At 47.3% G+C, this 18,510-nt stretch overlaps 1 protein-coding gene across 2 annotated transcripts in view; it reads left to right on the top strand.

Annotated features, from left to right (window-relative positions):
• Positions 1-18,510, top strand: part of KIRREL3 (kirre like nephrin family adhesion molecule 3) — an 851,964-nt gene that overhangs the window by 555,136 nt on the left and 278,318 nt on the right. For both annotated transcript variants that reach the window (XM_073569972.1, XM_073569971.1), the window contains exons 3-4: positions 2,379-2,528; positions 2,949-3,098. In XM_073569972.1, the coding sequence (XP_073426073.1) occupies positions 2,379-2,528; positions 2,949-3,098 (300 nt within the window). The remainder of the gene's footprint in view (positions 1-2,378; positions 2,529-2,948; positions 3,099-18,510) is intronic.

Raw genomic sequence — 18,510 nt, 5'->3', positions numbered from 1 at the left:
CAGTTGGCTTCTCCTAACTAACTAGTTCCTATGTAAATCTATTGTGGCCCTCTCTAGTGGGTAATCTGTTTCCTACACTTACCCTGCATAATAACATATGTACATATATATATAAAGCGGCATTGTCAAGCATATAAGGTAAAACGTATATACACAATACATCAATTACACCAGCACTGGCAAAGACATAGGAGCGTCCGCAGGGTTTAACTGTCCTCTGTACCCTCTTACACATTCAGCAGCGCCTGTTTCCGGTGTAGGGACATCAGGCAGTCTGTACGCCGGCTCCGCCATATTTCCCAGTCTCTTCCACATGGAGCTCCAGTTTGGAGAAGGATCCTGTTATTGGTATTTCTGAGATGCGAGGCTGATTTCTTTCTCTCCCAGTTGCGATGACATCACATTCTCCTGACATTTAGTCTTGAACATTGATGGGCTCCGTTTCCTCTTCCCCGGGACGATCTGTTGCCTTTGAGAAGGTTATTTTTCAGTGCGGTTGGGAGGTCTCCAGGTCTCCTACATGATGATGATGACAAGGAGCTGGGGGATTATTTCCTGCTAACGTCTTACCCGTGTGCTGCAGTTTTTGCCCCTTCGCTTCACATCCCTATTATTGCGCATATGATCTACAGACCAAATCGTCCAATTATTTTGTGTCTGATGTTCTTTACTTGTGGCCCTGATGATTTGTGCAGAGTTTTGCATCATACGCCGTCCAGCAAATTGTTTGCTTCTTGTTATCGGATGCATGGTTCTGCAGAAACTGCCCGGCCATTAATAATATGCAATGTGCAATGAATTTCTAACTGTAAAGTTAAAACCTGCTGCAACATTTATGAACCCAACTTCAACGGGCTGCACCAAGCTGCTGTGCGGTATTCACATGCCGACTTATTCATGCGACCCCCAGCATTGCGATCACTTCCATACATCTGAATGGGGGCGCTTCTGCTGTAGGTGCATGGAGCTTTACAAACCCTATTCAGGTGTATGCAAAATTTTGCTACAAATCTGGCAAGTGAAAATGTGACCTGATGCCCATATCACTCATGCAGAGAAGCTATTGCCTCCTTAGTTTAGGGATACGGTGATGTTACATTGTAATATTGCATCAAAAAAACCCATGGTGCCGCATTGCACATGCATCCTAAAGTTACTGCGACACAGTCACGAATGTTTCCTAATGCGCTGGATTTCCTGTCGCTGGCTGTGACTCCGAGGCGACTGACTTCAATGCAAGTCTCATGGGACAGCAACTTACAGTACATGTAACCACTCTGTGATTCTGCCATTTTTTTACTAGCTAGTCGCACAAAAGACAAGTTGCACAGATATTTTTTTGTCGGACAACTTTTCTGAGAATTGCTGTAGCTTCGGCCTTATACCTTGTTGCTCCCCCTGTAGTTACAAAATCGTCTTCTGGAATCTCAGGCTACGGCTACACAGCGACTCCGGGACAATGCGAGGCACGCCATCATACATGGCTACGTGCTGCCGCTACATTGCAGTGTACAATGTAACTTACCCACGGCCCTCAGTGTTTGCCGTTTAAGTGCCGCCATGCATTAATAAACCTATGGCACATTTCATTGTATTTGCTCCATTTTTTTTCAGACCGATCAATCCAGGAATGTGCCTTCCCTGCGATGTACTGGATGTGGCATCACATCACAGGAATCCCTTTCATCTCTCGGTGGTGATAGATATGTTGACCATTGCTTCTTCCGGATTAATCAATAATTGTGTGATTGTACGAGAGGCCTCTCGCATCTCACAGGACCATTTCTGCCTCTTGTTGTCCTTCGCCTCTTCGTCCAGAAGATGCCTCAATCAGAAAGGTCGAGGAGAGGAAGTGGCCGGAGTGGAGCCCTCGAGGCGGCCGTAATACACAAACCCCACAATCAATTCGCCAGTAATACTTCCAGAGCAAACATGTTATTAAGTTGTACTCGGTGCTATCGTTCATTCGAGGGCTCGCAATTTAAATAAAGCCAAGATTATTGTCATCATTTTTTTATGAACTTGGGAAAGAAATGTTTCTGTTCTGAGCGATGCAGATGATGGCGCTCGTTTTTTATGCAAAACAAAAAAAAAAGTCTGCCTGTTCTGCTCATTTTTAATTTATTAGTAGATTGTAGAAGTTGAATCCAACGTCTCAGTCTTGTACAGAGTGGCGTCTTATATTGCCGCATCTACCAGGGACAGAGCTATTGGGTTGTAGGGTCCTCTCTGCCCCACAGAGGATCGCAGGGGGGTAACGCGTCTCCTAATTGTACATTGGGGTAGCAATCACTCGACCGGCGACTAGATAATAAGATTTGCTTGTGTAACCATAAAAGACTCCGACCTTAATAATGATCTGTGTGTTCTCTTCTCAGGTCAATCATCCTCCTTCACCCAACAACCGCAGGACCAAGTTGTGGTGGCCGGCAGGCCGGTGAGCTTACCGTGTGCCATCCCCGGTTATCATGGCGTCGTGCTCTGGATCAAAGATGGATTGGCGCTAGGAGTCGGAAGGGACCTTTCTGGTATGGGAAGTCCAAGACTTAACATGATTTGTCATTTCTATGGACTATGCGCTTTTAGACACATTTACAGCAGAGATTATTTATGTTTCACCATTAGATTATTACAATGTATCACGGCCACATTCCCAGCAGAACGAGAGAATGCAGCTACCCTATAATGATACACCCCCAATCTGGGGTCTTCTGGGGGCCCCTATAAGCATTAGAGCCCTACCCCCAGACTCTCCCTAGTAGGGTTGTTGTAAGGTGCTGAGCACGCTGCAGGGTAAGGTCAGGAGCTCAGGTAGTCCTGTGATAGGTCGCCATCTACAGTAGAAGGAAGCGGCAGGGATGGCTTCCACTATGGTGGGTTTGGGGGACAAACAGCTTTTGTGTCTAATGGTAGAAATGATGGCTTCATACACCTTGTCTCTGGTTTAGGCTACCCCCGATACTCTGTGGAGGGCGACCACTCATCTGGAGAACACCACTTAAAGATTCAGCGCGCGGAGCTCCAGGATGATGCCTTGTATGAATGTCAGGCTATACAAGCCGCCATCCGATCACGGCCGGCTCGGCTCACAGTCCTGGGTAAGTGAATTCCTTCTGGAGAATCCATTTTCTTAAAGGGATATCTTATCTAAAGACAGATCATGTAAGCGATATTCACATTTACTGCCCCTTTAATTGAGTCCTCCCTGCACGACAGTTTCTTCATTACAGGATTCTTCTTGTTTCGTTTATAACTAATTGATGCTACATGTCCCAACCATCTGCAAAAACCATCGGAAAATAGGATCCTCCTGGAATGGGGCGTATTGGCAGCAGCGGTGAAGAGCCGCCATTATTGTCATCACAAGGCGTTATTCTAGAAGAGAATATAAGATATTACAAAGTGTTAGTGGAGGACATCTTCCCAATTACTGGAATGACGAGATAAGTAATACAGTCACACTGCCCTTGTCCGATGTTCTCTTGGGTTCTGCATGGCGGCCGGACAAGGGCATTGTGAACGTCTGCACTGTAATAGTGGTGCTGCAGATGCAGGAGACATTCACATGTCCCATCCATCACCTTCACCCCTTAAAGGATCATCACACTGTAAGAACATAATGCCGTCTTGCAGTTGTGCTATTGATAACATGTCACACTCCACAAGTGACAGGTTGATGGGGTTCTCAGAGCCGGAGATCTCCGCTGATGCGGGTGTGGTTGTGGAGGTCCTGTTAGGTTACTGCAGCGATCCTCGGTCCAGACCAAACAAGCCGATAGCAGATTCTACTGATTGCATAGAACATATATTGAAGTCCATTATCTGTGGGATGTACCGTAATACCTGTGATGCCCCCAGTGATGCCGCCCAGGGCCGCTATGATGCCACCTCTGTTATTACGGCATAAGATAGCGGTCAAGAGCCTGAGATCAGACAAGCAAATACAAAACTGTGTTTCACTCGTGTAAATGGCCCTAATCTGCAGGATATTCACTTGGCCACTTACAGGACGCGGAATCAATTCCCGCGATGAGACGAAATATTTTTCTCGGTGTAGAGGATGCAGATTCGTCACATCGCCAGTGACTAGAACCGCAAAACCTCATTATGTAAATTGTGACTTTAAAGCCGGCGCGGCGTTGAGCCTAAAAAACAACCGTGATGAGTTGATAAGAGTTGGAAAGAAATTGATTGAGGCGCGATGATTGGGTGATTTCCGAGGCAGCGCTGCTCATTAGAGGTTTCAATACGCCGTGATGTTAATTAAACAGTTTGGAGAAAGTCAAACATGACGGATTCTCGGAGAAATGCTAGGTAAACAGTTCTGGCTGAATCACTGGGGTTTTAAGTGCATCTGCAGATCAAAGCAGTGAGAGGTGGGGAGCCGGCACGCGGAGGAGACCCTGTATCCACGGGCATCTTCTGGGGGTATGCATGTATTCGCAGCGTGTGTGCAGCCCACCACGGGAGGCTCGCCGGGGGTCCGGCTCGTCAAGCCCACCTCTAATTAGTGCCGAGCGTCTATCAGAGCTTCACACAAAATACTGTCTGTCTGATGAGATTTTACCTCCCTCCTGGGAGGTGCGGGCAGGTGACGGGGTCTCCACACCCGAATGATGAGAAAGATGGAGGAATAATAATGGAAATGAAGTGAAGGAAGAGAAACATGTAAGAGAGGCAGAAAGATGGATGATGGACATCATGAGAAAGAGGGATGGATAACAGATACTGTAGATATGGCAAGAGAGGTGGATGAATAGATAGTTGGATGGATGGATAGATAGATAGACAGACAAGGGATGGATAGATAGGCAAAGTATGGATGGATAGATAGCTGCATGGATGGATGGATAGATGATGGAGGGTTGGATAAGTAGATGAGGGATGGATGGATGGATAGATGAATAGGTAGAGGAGGAATGAATGTATGTATGGATTGAAAGACGAGGGATGGATAGATAGACAATGGATGGATGGGTAGATAGATGAGGGAGGGATGGATAGATAGACAAGGGATGGATAGATGGATGATGGATAGATAGACAGATGGATGGGTAGATAGACGAGGGATGGATGGATGGATAGATAGATAGATGATGGATGGATGGATGGATGGATAGATGATGGATGCATGGATAGATAGATGATGTATAGTTGGATGGATAGATAGACAAGAGATGGATGGATGGATAGATAGACAATGGATGGCTAGAAAGAGAGATAGATAATAGATAGACAATGGATGGATAGATGGATAGACGATGGATAGTTGGATGGATAGACGACAGACCAGAGAGGATACACTGGTTTCCCCGTGACGTCTTCCAGTTTTGTGTCCCGGTCACGTTTATGACGTCTGATTGTCGCGTCCTTCAATCCTCGGTTGATCGGTATATATCCGTATGCGGCTAATAGACGGTGTAATGTGACCCGGAGACCTCACTTTCCTCTGAGCCTTTTTTCCTGGGGGATAGTACAGGGGATGTGTCCCTTACAATACCTCGCAGCCTCCATCACTGCCGTTGGTCGGGGGCTTTTCTCTGCATCAGTCAGGGGTCAATATCTACTGGGTCTTACATTCATCTCCTCTACTGTACATGAGTTGGTCTCTTCTCTCCATATAGTTGTATTTTTTTAAACATCTTTTTACTAAATTTTAAATGCAAACAAAAAAACGTAGAAAACTGGAAGGTGTATGTAACAGAGCATTTGGTTACATGGAAATCATTCGGTTATTAATCAGTTACAGGTTGTATGGCATTTGATTTCAATCAAAATCTCTTTTCGTGTACAGCTACTGTGTCCTAATAAAAAGAAAACAGATTTCCTTACATTATGGCTGTGCTGTTCTAATTCCAAAATTTAGTTCATTTCAAAGAATTAAAGGGGTTGTCCGGGCTTTTCACATAATCTCAGTACATATCTGGGCTACAGAATTATGACAATAAGTAATTTACTTTCTGTCACTAGTTTGCACAGTTTTCTAGATATTCTGAACAGAACGTCCAATGGGGGGGTGTTATGGCATTGAAATGAGAACTAGTCGTAACCTCCTACTCTACTCCAAACATGCCCTCTATAGCAACAACCCCACCCTCCATAGCTACAGGCCCTCCCCGTCCACATGAAGCAGCCCTCATCACACAGTAACAAATTCTTCCCCTCCAGCAGCCTCACTGCAGAGAGCAGAGAGCTGCTCCTCCCGCAGACACATGCTGAACAGTGATCTATGGAAAGTGAAACTAGTGAGGAGTGAAAATCGTCCTGTATTCTGGGCCACTCCATGATTACAATACATAACTCATTATCAGTAATTCCTTCCCTCATTGTCCCAGGCTGCTGGCAGTAGTGAGAACAGACTGTGTGATGGCCAGTGATGGGGGTCTGCAGCTTCTAATCTGCACAGGGGATGGCAGTCACTGATGTAATCTGTTGTGTGACAAAGCCTCTGCTGTGTGAATGAGACAGCTCTGTGTCACTGATGTCTTCACACAGCAGCAGATTTGGTGCAGTGTATGTGAGAGCACTGTGTCTCTAATGACACAAATACTGATGGGAGCAGCCTGTCCCAGAATACAGGACGATTTTCCCTCCTCACTAGTTTCACTTTCCATAGATCACTGGATGGGCCATATGAGTTTTTGTAAATACGTTCAACTTCCCAGTCCTGTAGCTTAATGCCTAATTCTTTCTCCCAAGCTAGTATATAAGCCCGTTTTGCAGGGATTGAGTTGCTCAAGAGTATCTGATAAAGCTATGCCAATACACCTCTTGGCTGTTTCTTCTGGGTTAGTAATGATTCAAAAATCGTCAACTTCCTGGTTGGGATTCCTTGTTGCAGATACGAACCCATAGCTTTTTTGAGTCTATAATAGTGTAGAAAGTTAAGATGGTATTTTGGGAACTTATTATGTAAGTCTGTTAGCGGAAGTAGCGTGCCATCTGCCATAAGAGCGTCCACACTGTCTCTAATCAGGTGTAAGGAGTCTGTGGACATAGTGTTGGCCTGGTCTAAGTATAACCCCGGTAGGTCCATGACTCTGGCTAGAGGTGACGGGAGTGGCATAAATAAAGTGGAATAGTTTGCCCATGTTTGTACTATATACCTTGTAATAACATTGGGTATGTCTAATTTATAAATAAACTCTTTGGATGCATGTAATATGGTAGTAATCGGTATTGATATTGTGTCCTCTGCTATTTTTGTCCATAGTTTTTGTTTGTGGCCCCTCATCCAATCAATTATTAAAGACAGTATTGCTGCTATGTGGTATTTCCGTGGGTCAGGAGCTCCCATACCTCCTCTTGTTCTAGGTAGTGAGAGGGTTCTAACCTGAGTCTAGGTTTGGAGTCTTTCCAGATATACCTCCCAAAAATGTAACGTACCCTTTGAAAAAATGTGGTAGGTATTTTAATAGGGAGCATTCTTGATATGTAACTGAACTTGGGTAATATAAAGCTTTTTAATAAGTTTTTCCGCCCCATCCAGGAGACAAAAGGCGCTCTCCATGTCTTAATTGATTCTAACGTGGAGTTGAGTAATGGTAGATAATTAATTGCAAGCAGTGAGTGCCATTGAGGACTCAATTTAATCCCTAGGTAGCTGATGTGGCTCGAGTTCCATTTAATTGGGAATTTGGACTTGGCTTCCCGCAGTGTCAAGCTCTGGACATTCATACTTATCGCTTCCGACTTATCAAGGTTTATTTTAAGATTTGAGAGATCTCCAAATTTTTCAAACAACCCCAGCACTGCTGGTATTTCTTTATTCGTATTAGTCAATAGAAGTAACAAGTCGTCCGCAAAGGCTGCTACCACATGAGATGTCCCTGCTATTTGAACCCCATTAATATCCGGGTGTTGTCTAATGCTTTGAATCAAAGTTTCGATAGTTAAGATGAATAAGGACGGTGAGAGCGGGCCACCCTGTCGGGTGCCATTCCTAATCTCAAGTGGGATGGATAAATCTCCATTAACTCTCACCTTTGCTGTTGGACACTTACACATTTGAAATATAGCTGTAACTAGCTTCTCAGGAAAGTCAAATTTCAAGAGGGTCTCGTGCATGAAAGTCCAGTCCACCCTGTCGAATGCTACATCCGTTCCCATTAATATCAGGGGCCGCCGATTGAGATGCGCATGTTGCATCAAATATAGGACTCTTAGAGAATTGTCCTTGCCTTCCCTGCCGTTCACAAAGCCCGCTTGGTTTGGTGATATTAACGAGTCTAAGACCAAACTCACTCTTTTGGCGATCATTTTTGCAAAGAGTTTAAGATCATTATTTAATAGTGAGATTGGTCTGTAATTGCTACATGACTCGGGGTCTTTGCCCTCTTTATGAATTAAGGAGATGTGCTCTTCCAACGTCTGCTTCGGGAAGGCCGCTCCCGCTAGCACTTCATTACACAATTTCAAAATATTGGGGTTTAAAATCTCTTGAAAGGTTTTGTAGTAGGAGGCAGGGAAGCCATCTGGACCCGGACTCTTGCCCACTGGGCAGTTCGACAGGGCAGACTGGAGTTCCTGTAGCGTAATGGAACTGGTCAACTCGAGTTGTTGACCCTCGGACAGTTTTGGTAAATGAACTAATTGTAGATAGTCCCTAATATCAGCCCTTCGTTTTTCAAGTTGTTCTGTTGTTTCCCCAGAGCGCAAATTACAAAGAGAAGAACAGTAATTTTGGAATACCATCTGGGTCTCTGATCTTAGTTCCACTTGGACTTTTTAGTGTATAAATTGGTGACCTCGCTTTCCTTTTTTTTAATCAGAGAGACCATGAATCTCAACACTTTGTCTCCATGTGCAAAAATTTTGTGCTTCCATTTCGTGAAAGTTTTAATTGAATCTTTGTTCAATAAGTCTTTTAGGGTTTGTCTCTTGTGTCAAAAGGACCAAGGTGTCGGGGCTTTGTGTTTGCTTATGATTTTTCTCAAGCAGCTGGATCTCCTTAAACAAGAAATTCAAATTTGTTTGCCTTACTTTCTTCCAGTGTGAGGCTATTGAGATCATCGGACCCCTTATCACAGCCTTGTGTGCTTCCCAAACAATAGGGAATTGTATTTGATCCTGCGTGTTAGGGTCCCGTTACATTTAGCGATGCACCAGCGATCCCGACCACGATATGACCCGGTCAGGATCGCTGGTGCATCGCTAAATGGTTGCTAGTGAGCTGCCAAACAGGCAGATCTCAGCAGCGATGCAGCAGCGGTCGTTACCTGTCAGACGCAGCGATGATGACGTCTTCCACCCACGTCCACGGCCCAGGACGTTCTCACGCGATCAGCGATAGCCAGCGGGGGAGTCGGTCGGAGGTAAGTATCACATGTAGCGATATCGCTAGCAATATCGCTGCTGCATCACAAAATCGGTGACGCTTTAGCGATATTGCTAGCGATATTGCCATGTGTAAATCCCCCTTAAAGCTTGAAATATGCTTGTAACGTTTCCTTTATCTTAACTTTAAAAGGCTGTTCAGACAGGAGAGACTCATTCAGCCTCCACGTGTTATTTTTGGGTCTGTGTCCCATTATGAACTTTATCAAAAGTATAGAATGGTCAGCGTTTATACTGGGTAATATTTGCGCATCTTTTAGGTATGAGATAGATTGGAATTGTAAGAAAAGATAATCAATACGGCTATATGGCGATTGCACTTGTGAAAAGTGGGTAAAGTCTTTTGTAGAAGGGCAAAGATATCTCAAGGTGTCAATGAGTTGGTTTGAGTGTAAAACCGTGGAGAAACGTTTTAGTGCTCTCTTTGTAATGTTAGATCTCCCTGACGAGGTGTCAAGCGCTGGTTCAAGAGGCGTGTTTAAGTCACCCCCTAATATTAAGGTTCCTTCAATGAACTGAGTCACTTCGTTCATTACTTTAGCAAACCAAAATCTTGTTTCGTATTGGGAGCATAAAGATTCCCTATTGTAATTAATTGATGAGCTAATGTCCCCTTGATGAAGATAAATCTGCCATCATTATCCTTGATCAGTTCCTTGAATTGGAATGGCATATGTTTGGAAATCGCTATTGCGACCCCTCTAAATTTACTGGAGGATGAGTATGAATGGTACCAGGTGTTGTAGTACTGTCTTTCTAAATTCAGGGCCTTATCGTGTGTGAAATGCGTCTCTTGTAGCAAAACTATGTCCGCTCCAAGTTTCTTAATGTGTGATAATACCTGAGACCTCATAATCGGTGCATTCAGTCCTCTCACGTTATATGATACAATGGTCATTGTTTGCACTTTATCATCCATGGCAACTCACAGGAACCCTAGGTCTCAGACATCGGTTCTCGCCACTCCGCCAGAGGGTCAAGGGTGTGGGAAGGAGGTGAAAAACAGGGGTGAAATAAAGAGAAGATAACATGAATAAATCAACATCAACATGGGATTGATGCCCTGTCCTAAACATTTTGACTATCAGTCTATTTAAGATAGACCCAGCAAGGGAAACCGATAAATTCTAGCATCTTATCATCATATTATACCACCTATGAGCTAGTAGAGCAAAACTTAGCGTAGTCTGTCCAGTTTAATGAGCATAGTTCAAGTAGTAACAGAACGCTGAGCTCCCGCTTGCCTTTTCTTGGCTTTCTGGTTCCTCGGACCACCTGCCTTCTTCCATTGGTCCTGTATCGGTAAGTTCGGAAGCTGGAGATGTGTGTGTAGCAATCTGAGGTCCGGTATCGGATCAAGTATGATCTTAAGTTCCTCACAGACCTTCACAACGTCTGTTGTTGTTCTAACTGTGAATCTCTTGCCCTCCTCTGTAATCAGTAAACCGAAGGGGAAGAGCCATCGGAACAAGAATTGTTTTTTTTTAAGTATATCCGTTATAGGCTTAAGTATGCGTCTCTTAGTTAAGGTTGAAGTGGCGAGATCTTGAAATATACGCACTGTTGTGCTTCCGTATTTCAATGTTTCCATTGATCTTGCTTTTTTAAGAATTTTCTCCTTCATCCAGAAGTCCAAAATCCTGCAAATTATATCTCTCAGTGGTTCTGTTGTCTTGGGTTTAGGCTTTAAAGCTCTATGTGCTCTTTCAAGAATCAACATTGGTCTTTCACTTGGCTCCAGCAGGGGTGAAAATAATTCTGTCAGAGTTGCTGTCACATCTTCCTGACCAGTTACTTCCGGTATTCCACGGACTCTAAGATTATTTCTCCGGTTTCTATTTTCCATTTCCTCTAGAGCTATATGTAAAGTGTTAATATGATCCTCATGAAGTTGGAGTCCTGTAGATAATTCACTTGCGTATTTGGTTAGAGCAGCTTGTGCTCCCTCCAGTTCCTCTACTTTATTTCCAATATATTTTTAATGTCCGATTAATCTTTTGCTAAAGGGGCTCTCTCCATATAGTTGTCCCACTGTCCTCTGCCCAGTGTGTCACCCACATGCGCCATTCTCTACCTACGCCATGTACCAGGTGCCGCGGTCCATGCCATAACAGGTTAGTGTGGGAGGTCAGGTGCGCCATAGCATCTGTAAATTGATGACTGACCTCTGGAATCAGATCTGCGGTGCGAAAGCTTTGTGCTTGCAGACAGTAAATCAATGCTACTTGTACAGAGACGACTACAATGGCTTGACAAGGGCAAGGCCGGGGTAAGTGTGCCGCTCCGCCGCTGAGTGGCACGAGGCTTCTCCGGCCTCAGGAATATTCGCTCGCTCTTTTGTACTTGGAGGCACCTGGGACCGGCTGCTTTCAAGAGCTAAAGATGACACTGACAATGATCAATCAATGGCAGCAGCATATCGCCAGTGAAGAAGGTCCAGGGGGATGCCGGCACTTATTAGGATTAGCGGAGCCAGGGCAAACCACTGCAAAGGGCATAATTTAGAAGATGGCGAAAGCAGAGAGCAAATGTAGCAAGGACTACGTGATCAGGCCAAATATCACCGTCCGAGGGGCAGGGATACAAAGGCGTGGAAGCCCGTTGAAATTACTGTGTCCCTCACATCATGGCACCTGACGACCCTGTAAGGTGGATGGCCGGACCGTGGGTACCTGCATTCCGGGTCCAGAACTATTGCGGCTGCATCCCCTGTTCCCGGGGGGAGCCTGAGTGAGCCGGACCTTCCCCTATTGTCTGGGGGAAGTGCTAGTAAGTTGGACCTTCTTTCTGTCCCAGGAGGGCGGGGAATGAGAGGAGAAAAGCGTGTGCAGTAGTGGGGGGTATAAAAAGAAAAGGCACGTGAAGCAGAGCAGTTTGGCGCGAACGGAGGGCAGCACACAGACAGGCGAGTGGTGCGCTCCGCAGGGTCCCACTGTCTGAAGAGAGCTGTCGCGCTGAGGGGAGCAGTGTGCCCAGCAGCAATCTGGAGACAGGGACCGCTGCAGAGAGTGCAGAGCCAGGTGTGCCCAGCAGTCAGGGAGAGAACTGCTCCGTCCTGGGAGCACCAGCATCGCACAGGCCAGCGTACGACGTCTCTCACTGCCAGCAGCGGGGACCAGAGAAGGAGAGGAACGAGCAGTGTGTGCCCAGTGACTACAGAGAGAAAGTGCAGGGTGCTGGTGACCACCAGAGAGAAGCTGCGCGCCAGTGGTTGTCGGCGCTTGAGTCTTGGCACGAACAGACAGCGCGCAACATGAAGAGGAAAGTGCAGTGCACCCAGTAGCGATCAGAGAACAAGGTGCCGTATGTTCCATGTCCATGAGTACAGTACACGTGCCACCTAAGAGTGGCCACATACGGGACTGACACTTGCGCCCTGACGTTGGCAGCGACTATTTGCTCAGACTCTTGCGCCCTTACTTCGCCAGTGTGTATTTGCTGAGCCACGCTGGGCTTGTAGTATATGGACTAGGCCCAGCGGATGGTACCGGAGACCGACCGGTGCCACCAGAAGACTAGACATTTTTGTCCACAGTACCTTCCTGGAAAAGACACCGCGTCAGCCGTTGCTGGCCCTATTGCATTCCTAGCAGGAGTTACAGTTTGAGAACTTCTGACTTCAGTGCTACACAGGAACTTCTATACTTGATCCTTTATCCTTCACCTTACAATATCCTTTGCCATTTATACTGTTTTATCCACTGTTTAACCCTTCACCTCCCTACGTGGAGTATTCCCCTAAAATTGTTAACCATTGCTCTGCCTTCTGTCCTTCACTGCATTCCACAAACTGCTTACAACCCCACAGATCTTGTCTGCTCCTTACAATCTCTATTGATGCAGAGGCCGCAGGCCTTACACCTTGTTACCCATGTGTCAGTGCCACAGGCCCTTCACCTTGTTACCATGTGTCACTGCCGCAGGCCCTTCACCTTGTTACCCATGTGTCAGTGCCACAGGCCCTTCACCTTGTTACCATGTGTCACTGCCGCAGGCCCTTCACCTTGTTACCCTGTGTCAGTGCCGCAGGCCCTTTACCTTGTTACCATGTGTCGGTGCCGCAGGTCCATCACCTTGTTACCATGTATCCGTGCCGCAGGCCCTTCACTTTGTTACCATGTGTTGGTGCTGCAGGCTCTTCACCTTATTACCATGTGTCGGTGTTGCAGACCCTTCACCTTCTTACCATGTGTCGGTGCCGCAGATCCTTCACCTTGTTATCATGTGTCTGTGCCGCAGGCCCTTCACCTTGTTACCTTGTGTCAGTGCTGCAGGTCCTTCATCTTGTCATCATGTATGCGTGCCACAGGCCTTTTACTTTGTTACCATGTGTCGGTGCTGCAGGCTCTTCACCTTGTTACCATGTGTCGGTGCCGCAGACCCTTCACCTTCTTACCATGTGTTGGTGCCGCAGACCCTTCACCTTGTTATCATGTGTCTGTGCCGCATGCCCTTCACCTTGTTACCATGTGTCCGTGCCGCAGGACCTTCATCTTGTTACCCTGTGTCAGTGCCGCATGTCCTTCTCCTTATTACCAGGTGTCGGTGCCGCAGACCCTTCACCTTGTTACCATGTGTCGGTGCCGCAGACCCTTCACCTTGTTGCTATGTGTCGGTGCCGCAGACCCTTCACCTTGTTATCCTGTGTCAGTGCCGCAGACCCTTCACCTTGTTACCATGTGTCAGTGCCGTAGGCCCTTCACCTTGCTACCATTTGTCAGTGCCGCAGGCCCTTCACCTTGTTACAAGGTGTCCGTGCCGCAGGCCTTACACCTTGTTACCCATGTGTCAGTGCCGCAGGCCCTTCACCTTGTTACCCTGTGTCAGTGCCACAGGCCCTTCACCTTGTTATCATGTGAAACTGCAGCAGGCCCTTCACCTTGTTACCATGTGTCAGTGCCGCACGCCCTTCACCTTGTTACCCTGTGTCAGTGCCGCAGGTCCATCACCTTGTTACCATGTGTCAGTGCGGCAGGCCCTTCACCTTGTTACCATGTGTCCGTGCCGCAGGACCTTCATCTTGTTACCCTGTGTCAGTGCCGCATGTCCTTCTCCTTATTACCAGGTGTCGGTGCCGCAGACCCTTCACCTTTTTACCATGTGTCGGTGCCACAGGCCCTTCACCTTGTTACCATGTGTCGGTGCCGCAGACCCTTCACCTTGTTGCCATGTGTCGGTGCCGCAGACCCTTCACCTTGTTATCATGTGTCCGTGCCGCAGGCCCTTCATCTTGTTATCCTGTGTCAGTGCCGCAGATCCTTCACCTTGTTACCATGTGTCAGTGCCGTAGGCCCTTCACCTTGCTACCATTTGTCAGTGCCGCAGGCCCTTCACCTTGTTACACGGTGTCCGTGCCGCAGGCCTTACACCTTGTTACCCATGAGTCAGTGCAGCAGGCCTTACACCTTGTTACCCATGTGTCAGTGCCGCAGGCCCTTCACCTTGTTACCCTGTGTCAGTGCCACAGGCCCTTCACCTTGTTATCGTGTGAAACTGCAGCAGGCCCTTCACCTTGTTACTATGTGTCAGTGCCGCACGCCCTTCACCTTGTTACCATGTGTCAGTGCCGCATGTCCTTCTCCTTATTACCAGGTGTCGGTGCCGCAGACCCTTCACCTTTTTACCATGTGTCGGTGCCACAGGCCCTTCACCTTGTTACCATGTGTCGGTGCCTCGGACCCTTCACCTTGTTGCCATGTGTCGGTACCACAGGCCCTTCACCTTGTTACCATGTGTCGGTGCCGCAGATCCTTCACCTTGTTGCCATGCGTCGGTGCTGCAGACACTTCACCTTGTTACCATGTGTTGGAGCCGCTGGCCCTTCACCTTATTACTCTGTCGATGCCACAAGCCCTTTTCCTTATTACCAGGTGTCCATGCCGCAGGACCATCACCTTGTTACCATGTGTTGGAGCCGCTGGCCCTTCACGTTATTACTCTGTGTCGATGCCACAGGCCCTTGTCCTTGTTACCAGGTGTCCGTGCCGCAGACCCTCCACCGTGTTATCATGTGTCCATGCTGCAGACACTTCACCTTGTTACCATGTGTCGGTGCCACAGGCCCTTCACCTTGTTACCATGTGTCGGTGCCGCAGACACTTCACCTTGTTACCATGTGTCGGTGCCGCAGACACTTCACCTTGCTACCATGTGTCGGTGCCACAGGCCCTTCACCTTGTTACCATGTGTCGGTGCCGCAGACACTTCACCTTGTTACCATGTGTCGGTGCCGCAGACACTTCACCTTGTTACCATGTGTCGGTGCCGCAGACACTTCACCTTGTTACCATGTGTCGGTGCCGCAGACACTTCTCCTTGTTTCCATGTGTCGGTGCCGCAGACACTCACCTTGTTACCATGTGTCGGTGCCGCAGACACTTCACCTTGTTACCATGTGTCGGTGCCGCAGACACTTCACCTTGTTACCATGTGTCGGTGCTGCAGACACTTCTCCTTGTTTCCATGTGTCGGTGCCGCAGACACTCACCTTGTTACCATGTGTCGGTGCCGCAGACACTTCACCTTGTTACCATGTGTCGGTGCCACAGACACTTCACCTTGTTACCATGTGTCGGTGCCGCAGACACTTCACCTTGTTACCATGTGTCGGTGCCGCAGACACTTCTCCTTGTTTCCATGTGTCGGTGCCGCAGACACTTCTCCTTGTTTCCATGTGTCGGTGCCGCAGACACTCACCTTGTTACCATGTGTCGGTGCCGCAGACACTTCACCTTGTTACCATGTGTCGGTGCCGCAGACACTTCACCTTGTTACCATGTGTCGGTGCCGCAGACACTTCTCCTTGTTTCCATGTGTCGGTGCCGCAGACACTTCTCCTTGTTTCCATGTGTCGGTGCCGCAGACACTCACCTTGTTACCATGTGTCGGTGCCGCAGACACTTCACCTTGTTACCATGTGTCGGTGCCGCAGACACTTCACCTTGTTACCATGTGTCGGTGCCGCAGACACTTCTTCTTGTTTCCATGTGTCGGTGCCGCAGACACTCACCTTGTTACCATGTGTCGGTGCCGCAGACACTCACCTTGTTACCATGTGTCGGTGCCGCAGACACTTCACCTTGTTACCATGTGTCGGTGCCGCAGACACTTCACCTTGTTTCCATGTGTCGGTGCCGCAGACACTCACCTTGTTACCATGTGTCGGTGCCGCAGACACTTCACCTTGTTACCATGTGTCGGTGCCGCAGACACTTCACCTTGTTACCATGTGCCGGTGCCGCAGACACTTCACCTTGTTACCATGTGACGGTGCCGCAGACACTTCACCTTGTTACCATGTGTCGGTGCCGCAGACACTTCTCCTTGTTTCCATGTGTCGGTGCCGCAGACACTTCACCTTGTTACCATGTGTCGGTGCCGCAGACACTCACCTTGTTACCATGTGTCGGTGCCGCAGACACTTCACCTTGTTACCATGTGTCGGTGCCGCAGACACTTCTCCTTGTTTCCATGTGTCGGTGCCGCAGACACTCACCTTGTTACCATGTGTCGGTGCCGCAGACACTTCTCCTTGTTTCCATGTGTCGGTGCCGCAGACACTCACCTTGTTACCATGTGTCGGTGCTGCCATCATCTGATGATGCAGGCTGTGCTTTCTCACAGAGTCGGGGCAGAGCTCATTTGTTGCTCAGCTGCCATAAGGTGATGTTCTGCAGAAGAAACATTTACGTTCTGTCCTTTAGCAGAAGATCAGCGGAATTGCTTTACTTCTACACCTATTAGGCCTCTTTTGCCGGGTGCGTCCTCTGAACTCCGCTGCCAACTTTCATTTACCACTGATCTTGTGTCCTGCCAAGTCGTGCACTCAGGAAATTCATCCACAGCAGATTTCCCTGATGGCAGTGGAGACATGAGAGCCGGAGTCCTGGGGCTGCTCTCATCGTATTGCAGGATGACAGATCACCAGAACCAACCTGTGAGATTGCAGCGCTGCAGGTAAAGCTCCTGGACTCCGCAGGTAAAGGCTGAAACGCGTGGGCTTGGGAAATTGGTAGAAAGACAAAATTAAAACAATTCTTCAGATTTAATTAGATTCTTTTCTAAGAGCCTTGTAGACGGCAGCAGATGCAGCGTGATTACTGAGCACAGGGTCACAGTTTGGGTTCAGCTGGTCACATTCCCACATATCTGGGCAGTCACTGCTCATCCTGAGCTGCTGATGCCTGACAAGAATGCAAATACTTCAGTAGAGGATGACACAAACTGCAGATGTAAGGGGCACCATCATGTTACATCAGTCTGCAATGCACAGATACAGGTCAAAAATACGGAGCCACAGGGGATGGATTTCCTGCTTAACCCCTTAGTGACCAAGCCCAATTTTTCACATCTGATGTGTGTCACTCTATGTGGTAGTAACTCTGGAGCTTCCACTTCTCCCAGGGATTCTGAGTTTGCTTTTTTTCATGACCCTTTATGTTACTGGTAAATTTAAGTCAGTATGTTTATGCTTATAATAAAAATATCAGAAATTTTTGAGAAAAATGTAGAAAAATTAGCAATATTCAAAGTTTGACCCCTTAAACCATATTGTCTCTCTCACCAGCAAGTTAACTCACATTTCCCATATTTCTGCTTCTTTTTTGTTAGGGAGTGCGAAGGGTTAAAAGTCTATCAGCAAAATTTCATTTTTTTTTCAAGGAATATTGCAAAATGTATCTTTAGGGGCCTATTCAGTTTTAAGGTGACTATAAGGGGCCGATATATTAGAAACTATTGAAAGTGAGACCATTTTAAAAACTGCACCCCTCAAAGTATTAAAAGCTGCATGCGGGGGGATCAACCCTTCCAGTGCTTCAGACGAATTAATGCAAAGTGTAATGAATGAAGCTAAAATGTTAGGATGAACATAACAGACCACCATAGCTGCAGGACCCTGCGGGCATCACATGACCTCAGGTTGCCATGGCAGCCATCTGTACCTCACAATTGCAGGGGGGCCACCTGGATTAAAAAGGAAGCCAACTACCTCTGTTAACCATCTAGACACTGGCATTGTTCACCCACCATTGGTGCTAACACTGATTGTGGCTGAAGCAGCGGGAGGTCAGCTGTAGTACACATTTTTGCCCTTCTGGGGGTGCTATCCTCTTATTCCTCAGGTTGGTAAAATGGCGTATTGGCTGTCACTGAGGAGTATTTCCACTACTAAAA

This window comes from Dendrobates tinctorius, unplaced genomic scaffold, assembly GCF_039654945.1.
Source record: "Dendrobates tinctorius isolate UK_male_01 unplaced genomic scaffold, ASM3965494v1 ptg000028l, whole genome shotgun sequence".
NCBI classification, from domain to species: domain Eukaryota; kingdom Metazoa; phylum Chordata; class Amphibia; order Anura; family Dendrobatidae; genus Dendrobates; species Dendrobates tinctorius.
Note: the sequence above shows the minus strand (reverse complement) of the source record. Positions and strands in the feature narration are given on the sequence as shown.